Source organism: Chamaea fasciata, unplaced genomic scaffold (genome assembly GCF_029207755.1).
Source record: "Chamaea fasciata isolate MVZ Bird 193981 ecotype frontalis unplaced genomic scaffold, bChaFas1.0.hap1 SCAF_1, whole genome shotgun sequence".
Lineage (NCBI taxonomy): Eukaryota > Metazoa > Chordata > Aves > Passeriformes > Sylviidae > Chamaea > Chamaea fasciata.
This window is the reverse complement of record NW_027094086.1, coordinates 104,793,741-104,811,750: the sequence shown is the minus strand read 5'-3', so window position 1 is coordinate 104,811,750 and position 18,010 is coordinate 104,793,741. Positions and strand designations below refer to the sequence as shown.

Genomic DNA, 18,010 nt, shown 5'->3' with positions numbered 1-18,010 from the left:
TCCCACAGGAGAGCAGGTTAAACAACAGACACCCAAGTCTGGTGTTTCATAAATACCATCATCCAACCACTGCTAGAGTGCTTTTTAAAGATCCATAAGTTAAATGCTAAAGGCACTCCAGAGACAGAATGGTCACTTGAAATGAAAGCTTAGGTGGCTCCCCTTCTCTCCCACAATCTGCTTTTTAAACTGAAATGCAAAAGCCCCGGGAAAGCAGCAGTAATACTTTATCTGCTCAGATATCATACTGCAAGACAAGCTCTATCACCCCCTCTTAAAGCACAAAACTACTGCAGATAATATGGACTGCAAATCTGCTCAACGGTCTTCACATTAGGATAAATGACTACATAACTACAGATAGACAAGAAAAATAAGAGAAACAGCTCGGTTTAACACACACACACAAAATAAAGCTATTTTTACCTGTTTTCCACAAAAAGGTTTTCCTGGGAGCAAACTGACTGAAAAATAAAAAAGGCATTATATCAGACGTTCTAGATATGCTCTGCTGTTCCAATTTCTTCCTTGATTTTAGAATTACTCCCCTGCTCAGGCTTAAGGGGACTTCAATTCATGCATCATTTGCATTTGCAGAAGACAAGAGGGGAAAAAAGGTCAAGAATAAGGTCAGGCCAGTAAAATAAATTCCATGCATTACAACACACTGCCGATGAGGTGCCTCAGTTTGGGAACAAACTGAAACTTCTCAGCTGAGAGATCTGAAGAAGGCACTATGTGCAAAATACTGGCAATCTGAAGGGGAAAAATGTTTTTCCTGCATAATACAAGGTTCTACTGGTCTGGCCTACCACCTCGAAATAAAACTGCAGGATAGCACAGAGCTGTAGGTAGGAAGGACAAACAGAAGGAAAGCATGCAGAACTGACAAAGTTCTCAAAGGGAAAGAAGATACTGCAGTACTTAGAAATAGCGTGTGACTTCACATTTTACAGTTGGAGAGGGAAAAATGAGATATTAAATGATATTAACCTTCTTAATAATAATATTAACAACAATCATAGCAAGAAGGCTCTCTACTGGAGGACTTAGATCCCGAAAAAGGTGAAGGGCTCAGAAGAAATAAATCCTATGGGCAAGTGCATAATTCTTTCAGAATTACTTCATTTTTTTTGTGCAGAGAAATGAAGCTGTGCTCAATTTCCCATGAATAATTCTCCCTCTTTGATTTTTTCATTTCCCTCCTATTTCATGTTCGCTACACAAAATGCCTCATAGCTGTCACTGGATTATATCTCGATGAGGTACAGAAGAAAGAACAGTCAGCGCTTGCACTGAATTTAAACAAAAGGCAGGCAAAGGGAGGTGGGCACCAGCGATCATGCCCATTACTTCTGGAACAACAGGACTCAGCCCAAAGAATAATAAAACGCCATCATTAACTGTGTCAAGTTTCAACAGTATGGGATAGGTAGAGATTTTGGATATTTCTGTTTTGGAAGGGGTGAGCTAATGACCCACTCAAAAGAGTGCTGGGCAACACCAGAAGCAATACGCTGCTCATCGTTAATGCTCCCGCTGATGCCTGGACAAAGTTTTCCCTTGGCACTACAGCTAGTGTTACCCCATCAATCTACAAAAGGAAGAAAAGTATCTCTGAGATGGCAATACGATTTCTCATTAGAGTGCAATTCACCCACTCAGAACCCACATTAGGGAACATTTGACAGTTCTGTGGGTTTCCCAGGCAAGCTCCCACCCTGCACTCCTGCTCAATTTGCAAGGCGCTGGGCTGCATCAGGGGCATGTACCTTTCTCCTTAGCACAAAGCCTCAGGAAATCAGGAGCAAGTTCTCCATTGCCAGGAAGCAAAATCCCACCAGCTACAGCAGACCTAGGGTTTTACCCCAGCCTGAGAGAAGATACAAACTGTTCCACCCAAAAGCACTAGGATCCTTTGTCCAACTACAACACTGTGTCTTCTCTCATTTTATGTACCCTACTCAGGTACTAGGTTTCATTAACAAATGTGCAGACTCCAGCATAGTCTAACTATGCTGAAGCAGAAGGCATACTGAAATCACCCCATGGGCTTGTACAACCTCAGCTGTGGGGTCGTGTCTTCATCTCGAGCCTCATGATGGACATGTGTGTACTGACTTCTGTGCAGTCACATTCCAAAGGATTACAGCTACTTTTACAGAAAAACTTTTGCTTAGACCAGAGTACTGGACTGTGACACCCGCAAAGTTGCAAAAGCAAAGTGGCCTGTAATGCACCTGTCTATATTTATTTTATTAAAGTTTTTAAAGAGATTGGAGCATACAGCAGAATAAATATCTGGAATTTGTATTTTATCAAGCAATCAGAAACGTCTGCCTCCTTCTCAGTGTCTTGATGGGAACCACTACCAAGTGTATTAGAGACTTTAAACGGAGTACATAAAAACTCCATTTGTCTTCTTGGCTATGATGTTGGCACAGTGCCACACAAACCCTGGAAGTTATTCTTCAGCACAGGTGGAAGGCTGAGAGGCAGAGAAGACAGGCAGTTCGTTTTTATTTTGTTCTTACTGTTAAAAATCAAATGGTTAAGCAGTTCTGGACAGAAATTTAGCTACAAGGTCAGGACTCACTCTCCTGATGTATAGCATCAACACTGCTCAATTTAAAGCACCAGGAAAGCTTAAATATCCAGCACAGCTGTTGTCAAAAAAATCCTTTAAAACACTTGACTCTTGTTTACCCTTTAAACATACTGGTAACACACCTTCCAGATAAAAAAAAAATTATGTAAGATTACCTACAAGTTAGTGTCCTTGGAGGTCTCTGCATGCAGGATTTCCATTAGGGTTCTATGTATGACTAACTGTTATTTATGAAATGAGTATTTCACTTTTCCAATTTCCAAGAACCTTTTAAAGTCTCAACTGGAAAATGTACATCAGTTCTGCCAGTGCACTAGATACACTGGAAGCTGCTGCTCTTGTTTTTAATTACATTAGCATGCAGATAACTATTAACAAGCAGCAATATCCTGCAGTGGATACCATCAGGTAATAATTTTCATGTCAGTTAACAAGATGTGATAGATCTCAGGCTTCCAACTAATGCTTGTTATTTGATCTGCGGCCACAAAGAAAGTCTCTGTACACCAGTACAGGAGTTTTAGTATCTACAGGTTTGTGGCGGCCAGCACGAGGTGTGCTTTTGATTTGTTGTTACTCATTTTAAGTCCTCTTCTTCCTAATCTTTTCAAACTAGGGGGATAGAATAGGCTGAAGCCATGTCTACAGATATTTTTTTTGTTACTCTCTTTAGTCAGATAAAGACTATCTATCTCTTTAGACTTAAACAGATTCCCTGAGTTTTCTGAACTAGAGGAATCATGACTTACTGTACCTAAAGGATCTGGTTCTTCAGGATACACTCCTTGGTGAAAAATAGCCACTAGAGTTGACAACAGAAAATAAACAGCATGGTGTATTCCTTCTAATAAATTCCATGTGTACCATTGGCAACTCTTGCATTTGTGTAAGGAAGAAGACATTTACATTTTTCAGTGAATACAGAATAACTCCCGAAGAATGCATTTGTGAACACTGAATGGTCCTAGTGTGACTCTGGCTCATGCAGTTATACATTGTGCTGACCTTGAAGAATGAAATTTCCCCCATGTAATTTGATTGCTAGTCTCTAGAATCAATTTTCTGCATGCTTAAAAGGCAAACATCATGTATCATTTACGCATGCATTTGGGATTCTCTGTTAAATCTACACAAAGGGAAAGAACAACTTTTTTTATTCCTGTATGTTGTTCTTTGTGTTTCTTGGACAATAACTTTCAGCTTCCCAAACGTAACTGAAGCAGTTCAGACAAGGAACTTTTCTGCAAGATGCAAGACCCTGACAGTGCAGACACTCTGCTCCAGTGTACTTGGCTATAAATTCACAAATTGTTTTGAAACTAAGTTTCCAATAAAAACGTGTTTTTAAAAGGAAGGTTTTAAGTTTTGCAATTAAAAAAAAAAAAACAAGTTGAAACTTGAAAATAGTTTTGAGCATAACAGGGCTCAGTTTGCACTTTTTTTCCTGTTAGCAGCCTGAAAATTTTGAGGTGCACTTTGCAGTTCTTATTTCAGGGAGCTGGAATAATCATGTTTATTAACTGTTTATTTCCTCACCAAACCTTTTATTAAAATATCAAACTAACATGCTTCTCAATCCCTGCCCTTGCTGAGATAGGAGTCATTAAAACTTCCAGCTCTCCCTGTCAAAATTTGTGATAGCCAACACAGCAGATGGAAAACTTGCCAGAAAGCATAATTTAAATTGACTAATACCAGATTAATCATCATAAGGACTATCATGATGATTGTATTACTCATGAACATACTCCTTTCGTTAAAACCTTCCCACTTGGAAATGAAGAGATCTGGTGCACTGGAGTACTGCAAGATCAAAGGAAGGACAGGCAAGTTTTATAGTGGGGTGTGGGATCCAGGTTAAGACATTTTTCACAGCGCTCGAAACATGCATGGAATTTTTTGCCCCTGCAACTAGACTGCCTTTTCCTCATAAATTTTGTTTCTGACTCTTGGGCTGTGATCTAAAGTGTTTTGGGTACCTCAAACACGTTTAGCAGGGGGCTGTTGCTGAATGCAACAAGTTACGGCAATACTCTTGACCTTCACGGCTGTCCTTTGAAGACCTCCCATGCAAGCTCTCTTCATGCATACTCTAATTAGAAGTGATGTATCTATGATCCATTTGTTAAGATTCATAAGCAAGGCACTGATAAAGGCTTGACTCCAGCAGTGTAAACAGTACAGAGGTAATAAAAATACCACATGATTAATCCATCTTTGACTCTCTACATCTGCAATTTGCAGAGTAACAAGGCTTAGGTACCTACCTCACACAAAGCTGGGGAGAATTGGATTAATTAATGACTGCAGAGGGTCTTAAAACTTCATAGTCTGACATGCAGTAAGTGACTATCTATAACAGGAAGCCATTTCTCTCTTTCCTAAAATTGAAAAAATACATTGTCCACCACCACAACCACTGGCATAATCCTAAAAACGCCTTGCATCTGGCAAGGGGTGTTCCACCCAAAAAAGCTCAGCTAAAACACTGATTGCTGTTAACGTCAAACATACAGCTTGCTGAAATTCACTGCACTATGATGCTCACTAACACCTGTAAAAGCAGAGAGAGAGAGAGAGAGAGCAAAGGAGTGGATATGAGAGAGAGAGGGAGAGATATCTAACACTGCTGATCTTTAAAAATGCTCCCTCCCAATTCCATTTAAAATGTCTTCCACAAAGCACACTTTTACTTAGGTCCTGCCACTCGAGAATGCTAACCCAATGAACCACAACAGCCTCCTGCTGTGGGCAATTCAAATGCTCACCACTTCCCTTTTTTTAGAAATCAGATATCTAAAGGTAACAGCAACAATGCACTATGGAGCCACTTTTAGCATGCTTTTCCAGACACCTCTCTTTCTCAGCCTGGCATTCCCAGATGCAACTTGTGATAGAAACTGGACTATTTTGGTAATAACTTTCCATTTGTTAATTTTTAACACTTTGCCTTATCTGAATTCTGCTTCAAAACCCAAAGATTTTTTGGTTTTGCACAAGCTCTTTAGTAATGTGCCAAAACCTCTTACATTTCATATAAGAAACTTGTTGCAAAGAGGCTCTTGAACAACTTGGCAATTCCCCCATGCATAGCCTGTGACAGTATTTACATCAGAACAACATGCTGAAAGCAAAACCCAAACTGAAGGGCCTCTGCTTTTACTAGAACCATCTCAGCCAAGAAAAAAAGTGAGGCTAAAAACATTTAGATGTAGCTAGCTACTTACTAAGAAGTGAGACAACACACACCTTGAAGCTATACAGTATATTCTGCCCAAAAATCCCAACTTGGACACATGCAACTCTTAAACCAGATAATAGTACTATTAGCCCTGCAACATATGAACAGCTTTAATTTAAAAGGACACTGACCAATACAATTTTCAAAAATAGTTTAATTGCATTTATTCCCATATTCCTCCAAAATGGCAGAACTCCCACTGAGATATGAGATAAAACATTTAAATCCTGACTTTTGTTTTCCTTTTACTCCTTTTATTACTTCAACATTATGGTATTATAGCAAATTGTGATTTTCTTCTTTCTTTCAGGAACATCAGGTATTGCTCACAGATGTTTCAGATTTAGGTATTTTACTTAGCAATATACCTTGTCGTGCAAGTTCTGATTTTTTTGGAAAGGGCAAGAATTTTAATATCTGCTTCACTGTATTCCTTGCAGAATATAATCATCAACAGCATGACTGACTCTTTCTGCTGGCAGAAGTACAGTTCTTTAATCAGTCCTTTCAAAAAAATGATGCAACTCCATGTTTAACCTCTGCCCTTTCTTTGTTCTCAGTGTCTTGATGCTACAGTACTGGCCCAAAAAACCAAAACCCATGATGAGTCTTGGCAGAAAGACACTTATAAAGATTTGATCCACCATGAAAGAAACATAACATAACACAGCTGTTGGAAATTACTGAGAGTGTCCACTAAAATCACTGCTCTTTGGCTAGCAAAAGAGAAGGAAAAAAGAAGTAAACCTAGGCCATGTGAACATGAACATTCAAAGAAACAGGATAGGCACTCCCCAGACAACATGCTGGGCCTGATCTCTCCTCTACCCTTCTCCCTGCAACTCTCATCACCTCAGTCTCCAGAAGCCAACCTCCATACCTCCAAAGCTCCTCTGAGACCCTCTGTGCCAATCTGCTTTCCCTGTCAGGGCAAGTCCAGCTGCAGTGTTGTTGTAGCAGGGGGGCAAAACTGTCTGACTACCGGCGAAGGTATGGCACTAAAGAGGCAATTAAAATAACTACTCACATCTTGTGCAAATATTCTCTCCCTCACTCTCTGATACTCCTCTTCTCTCTCTTCAATTGATTTACTTCGTCTGTCATCTCTAAATGGAAGAATTCTGTTTTGCTGAGCAGAAAGAAAACCAGGAGGGTTATATAAGTTGAGCTGTTAAAAACTGCCATTAAGTAACTGTCAGCTGAGAATAATAAATGTTCACTTAAACAAATGAAGCACGAAAATGATAGCTGTCGTTCCTGCACAAAAGAACCCTGTGAGACTGGGCGCTGGAGGATTTCCTGTTAGATATTGCACACGGGTTCATAGAGCAGGTGGCCAAAAGGAGGCTTTCTGCACAGCTTTCGTGGACCCGACATCCTAAAATTGGGTGTTCTCACCCCAGGTCTAAGTGCAATTGTTCTCAACTGCTAACATTTCTTGGTTCTCCTACCAGTTGAGGGAGCAGGAGGGCAGGCAGAGGTGGGCTACCTAAGAAATCAAGGAAGAAAGAGGGTAACTAGGCTGCAAGAGCTAAACTGTAAACCCTAGAAGAAACCCACAAAGTCTATGTGTGCAAGGAGAAGTCCCAAATATTCAGCACAACAGTTTTAATCATTTTCACACTGCATGGAACCCTCTACTGAAGTTTTCCTGAGAAAAGAAGGGCCATTTTTGCCTCTTGGTAAACCAGTATGGGAAATGGCTGTGTCATGGGAAGGAGAGGAGACGAGCCCCATTGGAAAATGCTTAATTGACAAGTTGGTTTTAAGGACTGGTCCTTCTTCCTCTGCACCCCAACACTGGGTGAGATAGGTGATGCAGCTCTCCTTTGATTGATCCCCATGGTCACCATACCCTGAAATTGCTTGGTTTTGTTTTCAAAGCCAACTCGGATGCAGCACAATTGGCAAGGCTGCCATGTACAACTGAAAGTCAAGGAAAAGAGGGTGAAAAAAGGAAAGAAAAAAATCAGTCCTTTACTGAAAACATGAAGGGAAGTGGCAACAAGAGACTCACTTGTTGGTTCCTCCACAAATATAACCCTAGCAAAGAAAGCATATGCTGTCCTCTTACCTTGGAGAATTTTCTCATAAAAGCAAATCACATCAGAACGGTTTCAGATTTTTTTTTTGTTAATCTATTCCACATACACAGCTTGCACTGGATTGAAACAGCACAACACCCGCTTTTAAAGGCAGCACAAACACATACGTTTCCCTGGCGCTCCCCTACTCATCAAGCTCACCTAAGTTAAGGTAGTGTTATGGCACAGGCAACACAGGGGGAACGTCTGCCACAGTACATGCACAAGCAAGTAAGTTACACAGACAGTAAAAGGTGGTAAAGGCACAGGAGAAGGAAGGGAAGTAAAAGATGAACCTCATTTATTTTTGGTTAAAACTTAATTTAGGATGGTTAAAAAAAAATCAACCTGGCCTCACCATCACATCTTTGGGGCTTTTTTTTTTTTTTACACTTTTTTTTCCCCTCTCTCCTTTATTTGGGCTACATCAGTTCATCACTGGTCTGTACTGAAATCCAACTCTGAATGGGTACAGCGGAAGAAGGAAGCTACAGGGAGCATAACAACTGCCATAGTTAGGCAAGACATTGAAGAATGCGACTGACACAGCCTTCCACGCAGCCCAGAGCCACCGGCATTCCCCCTCCCGTGGGCATGCAGCAAGTCCTGCGCCAAGCAAACCACCCATGCAAACCCACACACTGCCAGGGCTGAAGCGGCCACCCTGTGGCTCGGAGCCACCCATGGTGGTACGTGTGCCAAAGGAGGCAGGGACGGGCAGGAGGGCAGGGGAGGAGGAGAGCAACAACAAAAGAACAACAATAACATCAGTCAGCCCACCTTCAAAAAACAGAACAAATTTCAGCAACTCTCGAACCGAGAACCAACCTGATTGTCTTCTTTATCAATACTAGAGTTATCTCGCTTCAAGATAAATCGCTTCTGGGATTCTTCACCTTTTTCATCTTTTAAATGTTCAGAAAACCTTTGCTCTGGTCTGCCAGCAAAGTAAAACATAGCAATAAAAAAATCTTTCTTTTGGTTCTGCTTTGATCTTTATTTCTCAGTGCTCTTTGTTTTCACAGAGGCATTCAGTGCAAAAGCAGTTAACATTTGTGAGATGCTGCCTATAGCTGTCTGAGGCTGCTGTATCGCTGCTAACCGTTATTGCTATAAATAGCTTTTGTTGTTGTTGTGTAGCAAGGAATGGGAATCCAAAGTCTCAGTCACTGAAATATTTAGACTCTCCTCACTGTGACTGAAGGACAGGGAAAACAAATTACCATACTGTATGTTAATTTGCTTTCTTCAGTAGCTGGGATCACCGGCAACACTGCTGCTTAGTGAAGCCTAACCTTGTTGAAAAGCAAGGAAAAACTGGTAGAAATCTTAAAAAAAACAAAACCAAAACCAGACACCCAAGAGTTTCCTCATTCCTAGTAAACAAAATTGGTAAAGGGAGGGAGGGACTGATGATGTTTTGCTTAAACAAAATTTTATCTCATCACCACTAAGTGGTAAAAATACCGCAGAACAATCATAGAGCGCCAATTAGTTCACTGATTTAAACTCATACATTCATTTATTTATTTATTTTAAAAGCCAAACCCAGGGTTTTGGCTCAACATTTTCAGGTTTATAAGCTGTTACGATGCCGTTCCACGTTCTCACCTTGTGCAAAAAGCAGTATTTTATATCATGTCACCTTGTGCAAAAAAGAGAACTTGAAGAAGCAACTTTTGTTGCCAAGTTGGTCACTGCTAATGCCTCCTAGCTGTCAATAAATATTGCTCCAGCCTGCACCACAACCAGAGTGGTAATGTTTTAAACCTGCAGTGTTTAAGCCTGCAGTGTCTTAAGCCCAACCACAACAGCAGGGTGACCAGTGGCCTCAAGGACTGAGCTCACAATTTCATATGCTGCTGTCACCTGACCGAGGCGCTATAATTGCACAAACTGTGCTTTAAAAGCAGCAATACACCATGAGATTTGTCAGGGAAAACAAGCCTTGTGCTCAGTGCTGAAAGAGCTGCCAACAGCAGCTGTGGTAGGAGATGCTCATGTCTAGATACCTACACAAACAAGACACAAAGCTTCCACTGACATCAATGGAAGCAGTGGTGAAGAAATCGAAAGGCAGATTTTAAAGAAGTCAGCACTTTTGCAAATAAGAGTCCTCTACAAACTTGAAAAAAAGCCCTCTCAGCTTCATCTTATTTCCCAAAAGAAAATGAAACCAGATGCATAGATCAACAACCATTTTGTTATTGCAGTGTTATGGATTTCAAATCAAAATAAAGCATATATTCACGCCATATTCATTGTCAGATCTACAGGAAACACTTGTAACAAACTGTAAGAAATTCAATAGTAAGGCACGCCAGCTATCCTGCCTCTCTTTCTGCATGAATTTTGAGCACTTCCACTTCTGGTCACAATTTGCATTTTTGTGACAAAGCAACAAAACACACTATCCCAATTTCTACAGATTTTTACAATTCAAGAAATCTCTGACCACCATGCACAGCCATAGGGCCCAAGTCACTAGATTCTCTGGATGCCCTACTAGCCTTCTTTAGGAAAAGCCCAGAGGACCCTGGCTCTCTGCATAGTAGTTTCATAATCTAATGGGTCATTCATTATGTTTCCTCATAAACAGAGATGCTATAAAGCTCCATCAATCGACTGCTAGGTGGGTTGTTCTCGCTTTTGCTCCCATTAATGAGCACTATGCCTACACAGCCAGAAATGAAGATTCATTACGTCAAACATTGTGCTTTCACAGGACTATGTGAGAATTGTTATTTTTCTGGTTTTACATCCTAAAGCACAAACAAAATTTCTGCAATTGTACCATCAGTGTAAAATTTAGAGCTGTAAACTGTCTACTGAGCATCTAATAAACTATATGCAAAGAAAACTAAATTAATTACATTTTAAAATTCAGGGGAAAAAGTCATTAGAGAGCAAAAAATTAGAGAAAAAAGGCCTGAAAAAATTTTGAAAATATGTCTTCTCTAATTACGAACTTATTTAAACAATACCATGATTTTCATACTTCACAACATAATTTTTAATTTTAAATTCCATTTTCATTTAATTCATTATTTATAAAATGCTTCTATTTTTCATAAGAGAAAAGGAAAAAGTGTAAGATCAAACCACAAGTCAAAATTAATGATTCAGTATGTTCCTGTTAACAAAATTAATCTACAAGCCCAGGAGGTGATCAATCTCCAGTTGTGAAAAGAAATCTGCATGGGCAGAGAGGCTCTGCAGATGTGCAGGGTACCTTCAGCATCATGAGAAGGTCTAGCCCTCTCAGCCATCCCTGCAGCTCTGGGCCACTGTTACCAGCAAGGTCGCCAAGAGCACGACCAGCTCAGTTCATAGGGATAATATTAGCCCCATGCTATAACCAACTGAGTTAATGAGGGAAGACTATCACTTGAGATTTAGGATACCACACCAAGAATTATCCTCAGGCACACCAACCTGCAGGCCTCCCTCAAACATTGCAACTCACCAGTAAAAAGAAACATAGACTAACTATTTCACAGAAGACATTCACACATGTGCTTGCATTTTTCTCATTAATACTGTCTACTGCATTTTCTTTTTTAACATCTACTGCAAAAAATATTAGGGGGATACAGATGGCAAACAATGTTTAAAACCAGTAAGTGAAACCAAATGTTCTGGACCACTTGGGTAGAAAATAGGTTGACCCTGAAAAGGTCTGGTTCCATTCCACTGATGGAAGCCAGTGTAAACTCCACATTCCCAGCTTTAAGGTTCCCTGGAACAGCATAATGCATCTGTTGTAAAGAACCAAAGACATTGTGGTTATTCTGGGGAAAGCTGTTACGCTAGTTTATGAATTTGCAGGTGAATCAACTGCTTAAAAATAAGGAAAATAATACACAATTTTGTGTAAGATGTAGTGTAGTGTCAATATACTAACAGCATATAATTACAGTAATACAGCAGATGCAGTGAATTAATCTCATATGAGTCCTAAATTAATAACAATCATTTACTCTTCTGAGTTTTTTTGGCTGATACTGCCACTAGTAGTCAGCACAATATATCAGATTGTGTTCATGCATGTAAGGGAGTGAATTTATCAAGATCATTTATAGTATGGCATGAATTAAGTTCTTACTGAAGTCAAAACAAGGTTTACAGTTATTATTATTACTATAAACCCATTAAAAAAATCAGGAACTTCTTCACTTTTACCACACTGGACACCTAAATTATGTCTTCAAATCCCCCCAAATTTTTGCGTATTTTTAAAAATGGGACTTGCACAGCTTTTCTGAAGAGATACTGAGAACTTCTGAAGGCATTATCACTAACTCAAGTACTCTTCAGTATTTAGGGATCTTCCAAGAAAATTATAAATCACATACAAAACAACCTACAATACCTGCACTATACTGTCAGGTTGACCATGGATAATGGATAACAGCACACCCATCTATTTGGTAAGAGCCATGTGCAAGAAAAAAGATATGCAAATATTTGCCTACATGCAATGCTGTCTACCTGTAAGACAGGATTTAATTAAGCCCATTCGGTATTTCATTTACCCTCCATGGAATTAGTGCACCACTTGAGAATCTCTAAGCCAGAAATACTACTCCAGAAAAATAAGTCTAAGGAGGAAATTCCTTTTAAATCAATAGGATTTTGAGGACTCTACTGAGAAAACCAAAAAATATGACCCAGTTATACCTAAAAGGCTCAGAAACCAACACAAAGGGAGGGGGAAAGCATACAAGCTAAAAAGATGTAAAGTCTGGTGTGTTTGTTTTGGTTTTATCTAATATAACCTTTTGATCACTGAAATTTTTATCGCTTGACGATATGGGTGGAAGCAAAACATCTGTGCCCAGAAAATGCAACTTCACAAGACCACAACTGCATATGAGTTCATTTCATATTTCCTCACAGTTGTCAGGTAGCTTAGTCACCTTTCTGGCAGTGTGGTTCTGAACAAAATGCAGAACAGATTTCTTCCTTCCCTGTAAAGCTTTGAATCAGGCACTACAAATGTTTAACAGAGATTGGACCTGAAGTAACTTAGTGCATCCTCAGGCAGCTAGGCAGTGCCCTTCACACTGCCAGATATGCCAGAAAGCACAGGACCTTTGAGCAGCCAAGACAGCCTGTCCTCTCCATTCTGCCCAGAAAGGTGGCACCATGATATTCAGGTAGGTGCCAGCAGGATATCTCCACGTAACCAACTTCAGCAGCTGTCCTGCAGCACCCAAACATTTCAGCATTAAGATTCTCAAAACTCTCTGAGCATCTGCAAATGTCTGCATAGTCTGCCCCCATCACTTTAGACCACTTCCTAATCTCTTTTTTTTCCCCCACAGTAAAAAGAGAACACTTTTTGTCAAGTTATCAGTTTAACCAAAGGCGAGAGACAGTAGGTAGCAGGCATCATCAACCCTACAATCCAGTGTTTTTCCCTGGCACAGGAGCACTTCTACACACTTGTGTGCAATATCAGGTCCAGACTTGGGGAGACTTCCCAGGTAAAATCCCAGGGCAATACTGTGTCCCCCTTTCTTGTGGCTGCACTCCTTCCCAGGCAGCCAGTGATCATGTCTAACCTTTCAGCCTCATTTTTGTGTTGGTGGAATACTGTAATGGTCCCTTCAAGATATGGGTGAAGTTTCTTATTTCTGTGCTTGGAATTATTTCATTGTCAGGGTGACCAAACACTGTCACAGCCTGCCCAGACAGGTGGTGGAGTCTCCATCCTAGGGATGGTCCCGGACATGGTCTTGGGCAGCTGGGTCCAGGCAGTGCTGCTCGACCAGGAATTGGACAAGATGACTTCCAGAATCCTTCCATCCTTAACCACGCTGTCATACTGTGAAACACTCAGTCAGTTATATAGTAACAAATCCACAGTGGAACAAACCTCCATCAGTACCTTTTAGATGGTTTTTGTGTCTGTTCTTTCTTTTATAAGTTGACCATTTTCCCTTCTCATGTTATAGTTCCTTAAAAGCTACGGGCCGTCCTTACTTAAGCAAGGCCCCAAAGGCACTTTTCTGGACTCATTACTTACAATTAAGTTCATATTTTGGAAATGGTAAAGCTGGAGTAAGCAACAAAGTATTTCTGTGTGTCAGGAAGAAAAAAAAAAAGGTGGCTTTTTGATGGCATTAGATGATTTTTTTTCTCTTCTATTTGTTAGAGTGATTTTCATGTGAGCTACTTCCATTCACTTTAGCAGCAGAGTTCCTCTCAATTCATCTCTGGATGACAGAAAACAGAGTTCATCCCTTAGGCACATTTTTTACATGGACTCTTTAAGAAGAACTCCCCATTACATGCTCATTTAATGCTTTTGATTCTGAGTCAGCCCTTGTAAGTGGTAATGGAAAAACCCTAAGCCCTAACTACCTTAACCAGGTATTCACTATTTAATCAAATTACAGATTTTAAAAACATATTGCAGAATGGTAATAGCTATTATGATACACAGATTAAGGAAGGAACAGGGCATTTCCTTGAGTCTGCCAAGCAAACTAATGCAGTTTCATAGACCTCTATTTGCAAAGGAGATAAGAAATGAAATACTGGGGGGGGGGGGGGGGGGGGGGGGGGGAAACCTGCACTCATTTAAAATAAGTTAATTAGCTCTGAAATAATTGTCTAAGAGTCAGGAAGTACAGATTCCACATCAAAAGGACAAATGGAAAGAGACAAGCATGAGCTTTGAATGTTACAATTCTGAAGACTTAGTCACTGCATCAGCACAGCTCACAAAGAGTCTGGAATTGTCAGGGCTGACTTCTATACAGCACATAAATCTTTATTATGAGGCATATGTTTCTCACAGCCCCACAGCACACAGGCAGTTGCAAGATGCCTTTCAAAAGAAGCAGCAGCCTCACCACATGTGGAAAAGATGGGTTTGCCATTACAGTGCCTGATGCAGTTAAAAAATCTAGCACTTAGTGTATGTCATCTGCAAAAGCCTCACAGGTAATAGCCAAGTAGATGTCTGAAAGAACTCCACACAGGAATGCAAGTTCAGAAGGGGAGATCATTGAGATGGGGCAGAAGCCCAAAAAATTGAACTGTGCATATGCAATGCAATGCTCATTTAATGCATATTACATGGGAGAGAACGTTAATATTCCTCTCCTGAATGAATGACAACAAGAAAAAAAAAATCGGTAGGGTAATGGGGCTAGGAATGGGAAAAAACACCAGCCAGGGTACACTCAGAATCACCATCTGGCAAACAAAATGAATAGCTGACAAAAAGGATCTTACAGAAGGATGCCATGAGCCACAGAGTAGAAAGAGCTGGAGAGAGCTGCTACAGCAGACAGGATCCAAATAAGTTGTGAAGATTTGGGGCACTCTTATGCAGGTGCTCTGATGGTTCAATCGTGGGTTTTTTGTCATTTATTCTTGCCTTTAAACTGACTGCTCAGTCCAACATCACATCGGCCTCTATTTTGAAGACATGCTGTGGCACAGTATGGTGGCCTTTCCTGATGTGCTAGTTTGTGAGTATCTACTCTATCTGCCTGCTGTGTGTTTCTTTTGTTTTAGGATGAAGGCTCTCCTAGGGTTCTGCATAACTACCCTAGTAAAACTATGCAAGCATTACTATCTCTTTGCTTTACACCTTGAGAAAACTATTATCTGCAGTTTTGATCATGCAGGCACAGGAACGTACTCTCAGAGTTGGAGAATTTACAGAACTTAGAAGCAAATATCATCACTGTCAAAAGGTTCATCACCCAGCTTAGTGAAAAAGGCAGAATTCCAGCCCATCAGTTTAAATAAAGTGGAATAAATTCTATCAGAACAACATTTTTCAAAAATGAGGGCCCAAAATTACACGCTTCAAATACGTTTCATGTATTTAGGGGGTGATAGATGCTAAAACATGGTTTCAAAAAGCTAGAATGGGAATTTAAATATAGATAATCGTTAAAGTACACTGCAGTCATATTATCACAACTTAATACTTAAAACCACTCAAGATGGCATTGCAAGCATTTGAAGGTAAATGCCTCATTAACAGATTGCTGCTTTTATCATATGAGTCACTAAGAACTTCTGTTATGATGGTAAAAGCACATTAAAAGCTATAAAAGAAGAATCAATCCTGTACAAGACGGTTCTACAAGGTGCTGTCTTCTCTGTTGCACAGGGGGGGAAAAAATCTGCAAAAACCAAATGCTATATTTTCCCCAGTATAAGACCATATATTATTATTTTTTTCAGAACAGCAGCTGGCCTCTAAACATGTTCAGCAATTATTAAACACGGATGTGGAAAATCACGAGTTATTTTCACAGGCATTCTTCCCCTTTAATTGGAGTTGCAAATAAGTCTGGCAGGATTGAAAAAAAGAAGCAGGAACACTTCATGGAAGTATTTTTCCTTCAGTGACTATGAGGTTTTATTAGTCACCTTTACCCATCCATCAAGATGCTACGGGAATCTTTTTCATGCCAAATTACGCTCCGTGTGGGCCAAGCAGAGGGCCAGATCCAGAGGGATTTCCAAGATACAGTACTTAAAAACCTTGATCTAATGTTAAGGTATCATTGCGCAACTTATGACTCTCACAAGCTTTCCTAAAACTTACTTCCAGGAAATCCTCCTGTTTCAAGACATGGATGCAAAAACAGTACTTCTTGGCTCCCTGAGCATCTGCTGGAGTACAAACTTCAATATTTTGTCCAGAATCCTTGGGCCAGAACACAGGCTTTGAACACAGGGCAGAAGCCTGCAGGCCAAGGGCAAATACCAGCTCTTCTGACATATGGGGCAGAAGCACAACGTTGTCTCTCAGGCAGGGACCATTTTAGAAGCTTTGCAATGCTCTGCTGTCCTCCTGTGATCAAAATAAGATTATTTCTTTACTGAGGGACTTGCTTCTGCTGCTCTCTCCCCAGTTGGGTTTAATTCTTGATATTCAGGGTGTCTATTGAGACTGAACATCTTGCACAGTGCCAATTTATTTCCAGCTAATAGAGGCTCAAAAGTGGTAGCATAGTTTATTATGGAATTCATTAATATCTGATTTTAAGGATGTGGCATATTCTGTAAGTGGCTGAAAATTACAGTGTTGCATAACTGCTGTGATCTATTTAAAATTACACTTTTCTATTTCAGAAGTTCAAAAATTAACATGTAAGGGAGAGAGAAAAAGGAAGAAGATTCAAGATTTGAAGACTACTGAAGATTTGAAGATGGTTCACCAAAAACCAGCAGGCTAACAAAGAAACTACTGGTCCTTTTGAAATGCCTCACATTACACACACATTAATACCATAAAAAATTCTTGTTCTGACTTCTGCTTCATGCCACCATGATTTGATTTTTGCCATCTCTAGCAGGAAGACTCATGGATCAGTAGGCATACTCTGAACAATCACTGGCCCTAAGAAGAGAGCCTGTTTCTAATAAACTGTCAGAGACAGCCTCACAAGGCTACCCTGGAAGCAGCAAGCCGAAACAATGGACAAAGACTTCTCAAAACTCAATATACTTTTTACATTTCTATGGCTCCTATTTCTTGTGTTAAAAAATGAGGCAGGCTACAGAAGAGCAAAAGGCAATTATATAACCAATATAAACTTCCTCTAAAATTTGCTTGCTCAAATTTCAACACCTTATTTCTGAAATGCTCTGATATAAAACCATTACTTCACCTACTACTGATGCACCTCTGAGGAAAGCACAGGGGTCATCTCAGATTTCCAGATCTCTTCCCAATGATATGAAAGTATAAATGACCAAACAGCATCTTGATTAATGAGCACTTTCTTACTACAGCTTGAACGAGCACAAGGATTAATTACTTATGCAAGAAAGAGCTTCCTTCAACCAAATTACCTACTTGCTATTCCACAGCACTCTCTTCCTGGGCAACCTTCCATCTACCCACACAGACCAGGTGACAATAACCTTCCACATTTAAACTTATACTATTAAGTGGTGTGGATTAAAAAGATTAAAAAGAAAAAAAAAATAGAAGAAGAAATACCATAGATATCTTCTGATTAACACTTAACTAGTACTTCGTCACAGAATAGAACAGCTGTGAAAAGTACATGTCCACCTTCATTTTAAACAAAT

The 18,010-nt window shown here is 40.0% G+C and overlaps 1 protein-coding gene across 23 annotated transcripts in view; it reads right to left on the bottom strand.

Moving 5' to 3' along the window:
* The window catches only part of ARPP21 (cAMP regulated phosphoprotein 21), a 142,075-nt gene that overhangs the window by 67,863 nt on the left and 56,202 nt on the right, over positions 1-18,010 (bottom strand). For 17 of the 23 annotated variants that reach the window (XM_066191922.1, XM_066191933.1, XM_066191895.1 and 14 more), the window contains 3 exons: positions 8,762-8,870; positions 6,877-6,978; positions 427-464 (listed from right to left, as the gene is read on the bottom strand). The exons of 1 other annotated variant lie outside the window; for it this stretch is intronic. In XM_066191922.1, coding sequence (XP_066048019.1) covers positions 427-464; positions 6,877-6,978; positions 8,762-8,870 — 249 coding nt within the window. The remainder of the gene's footprint in view (positions 1-426; positions 465-6,876; positions 6,979-8,761; positions 8,871-18,010) is intronic. 5 more of the 23 variants (XM_066191978.1, XM_066191987.1, XM_066191996.1 and 2 more) reach the window with 1 other exon arrangement.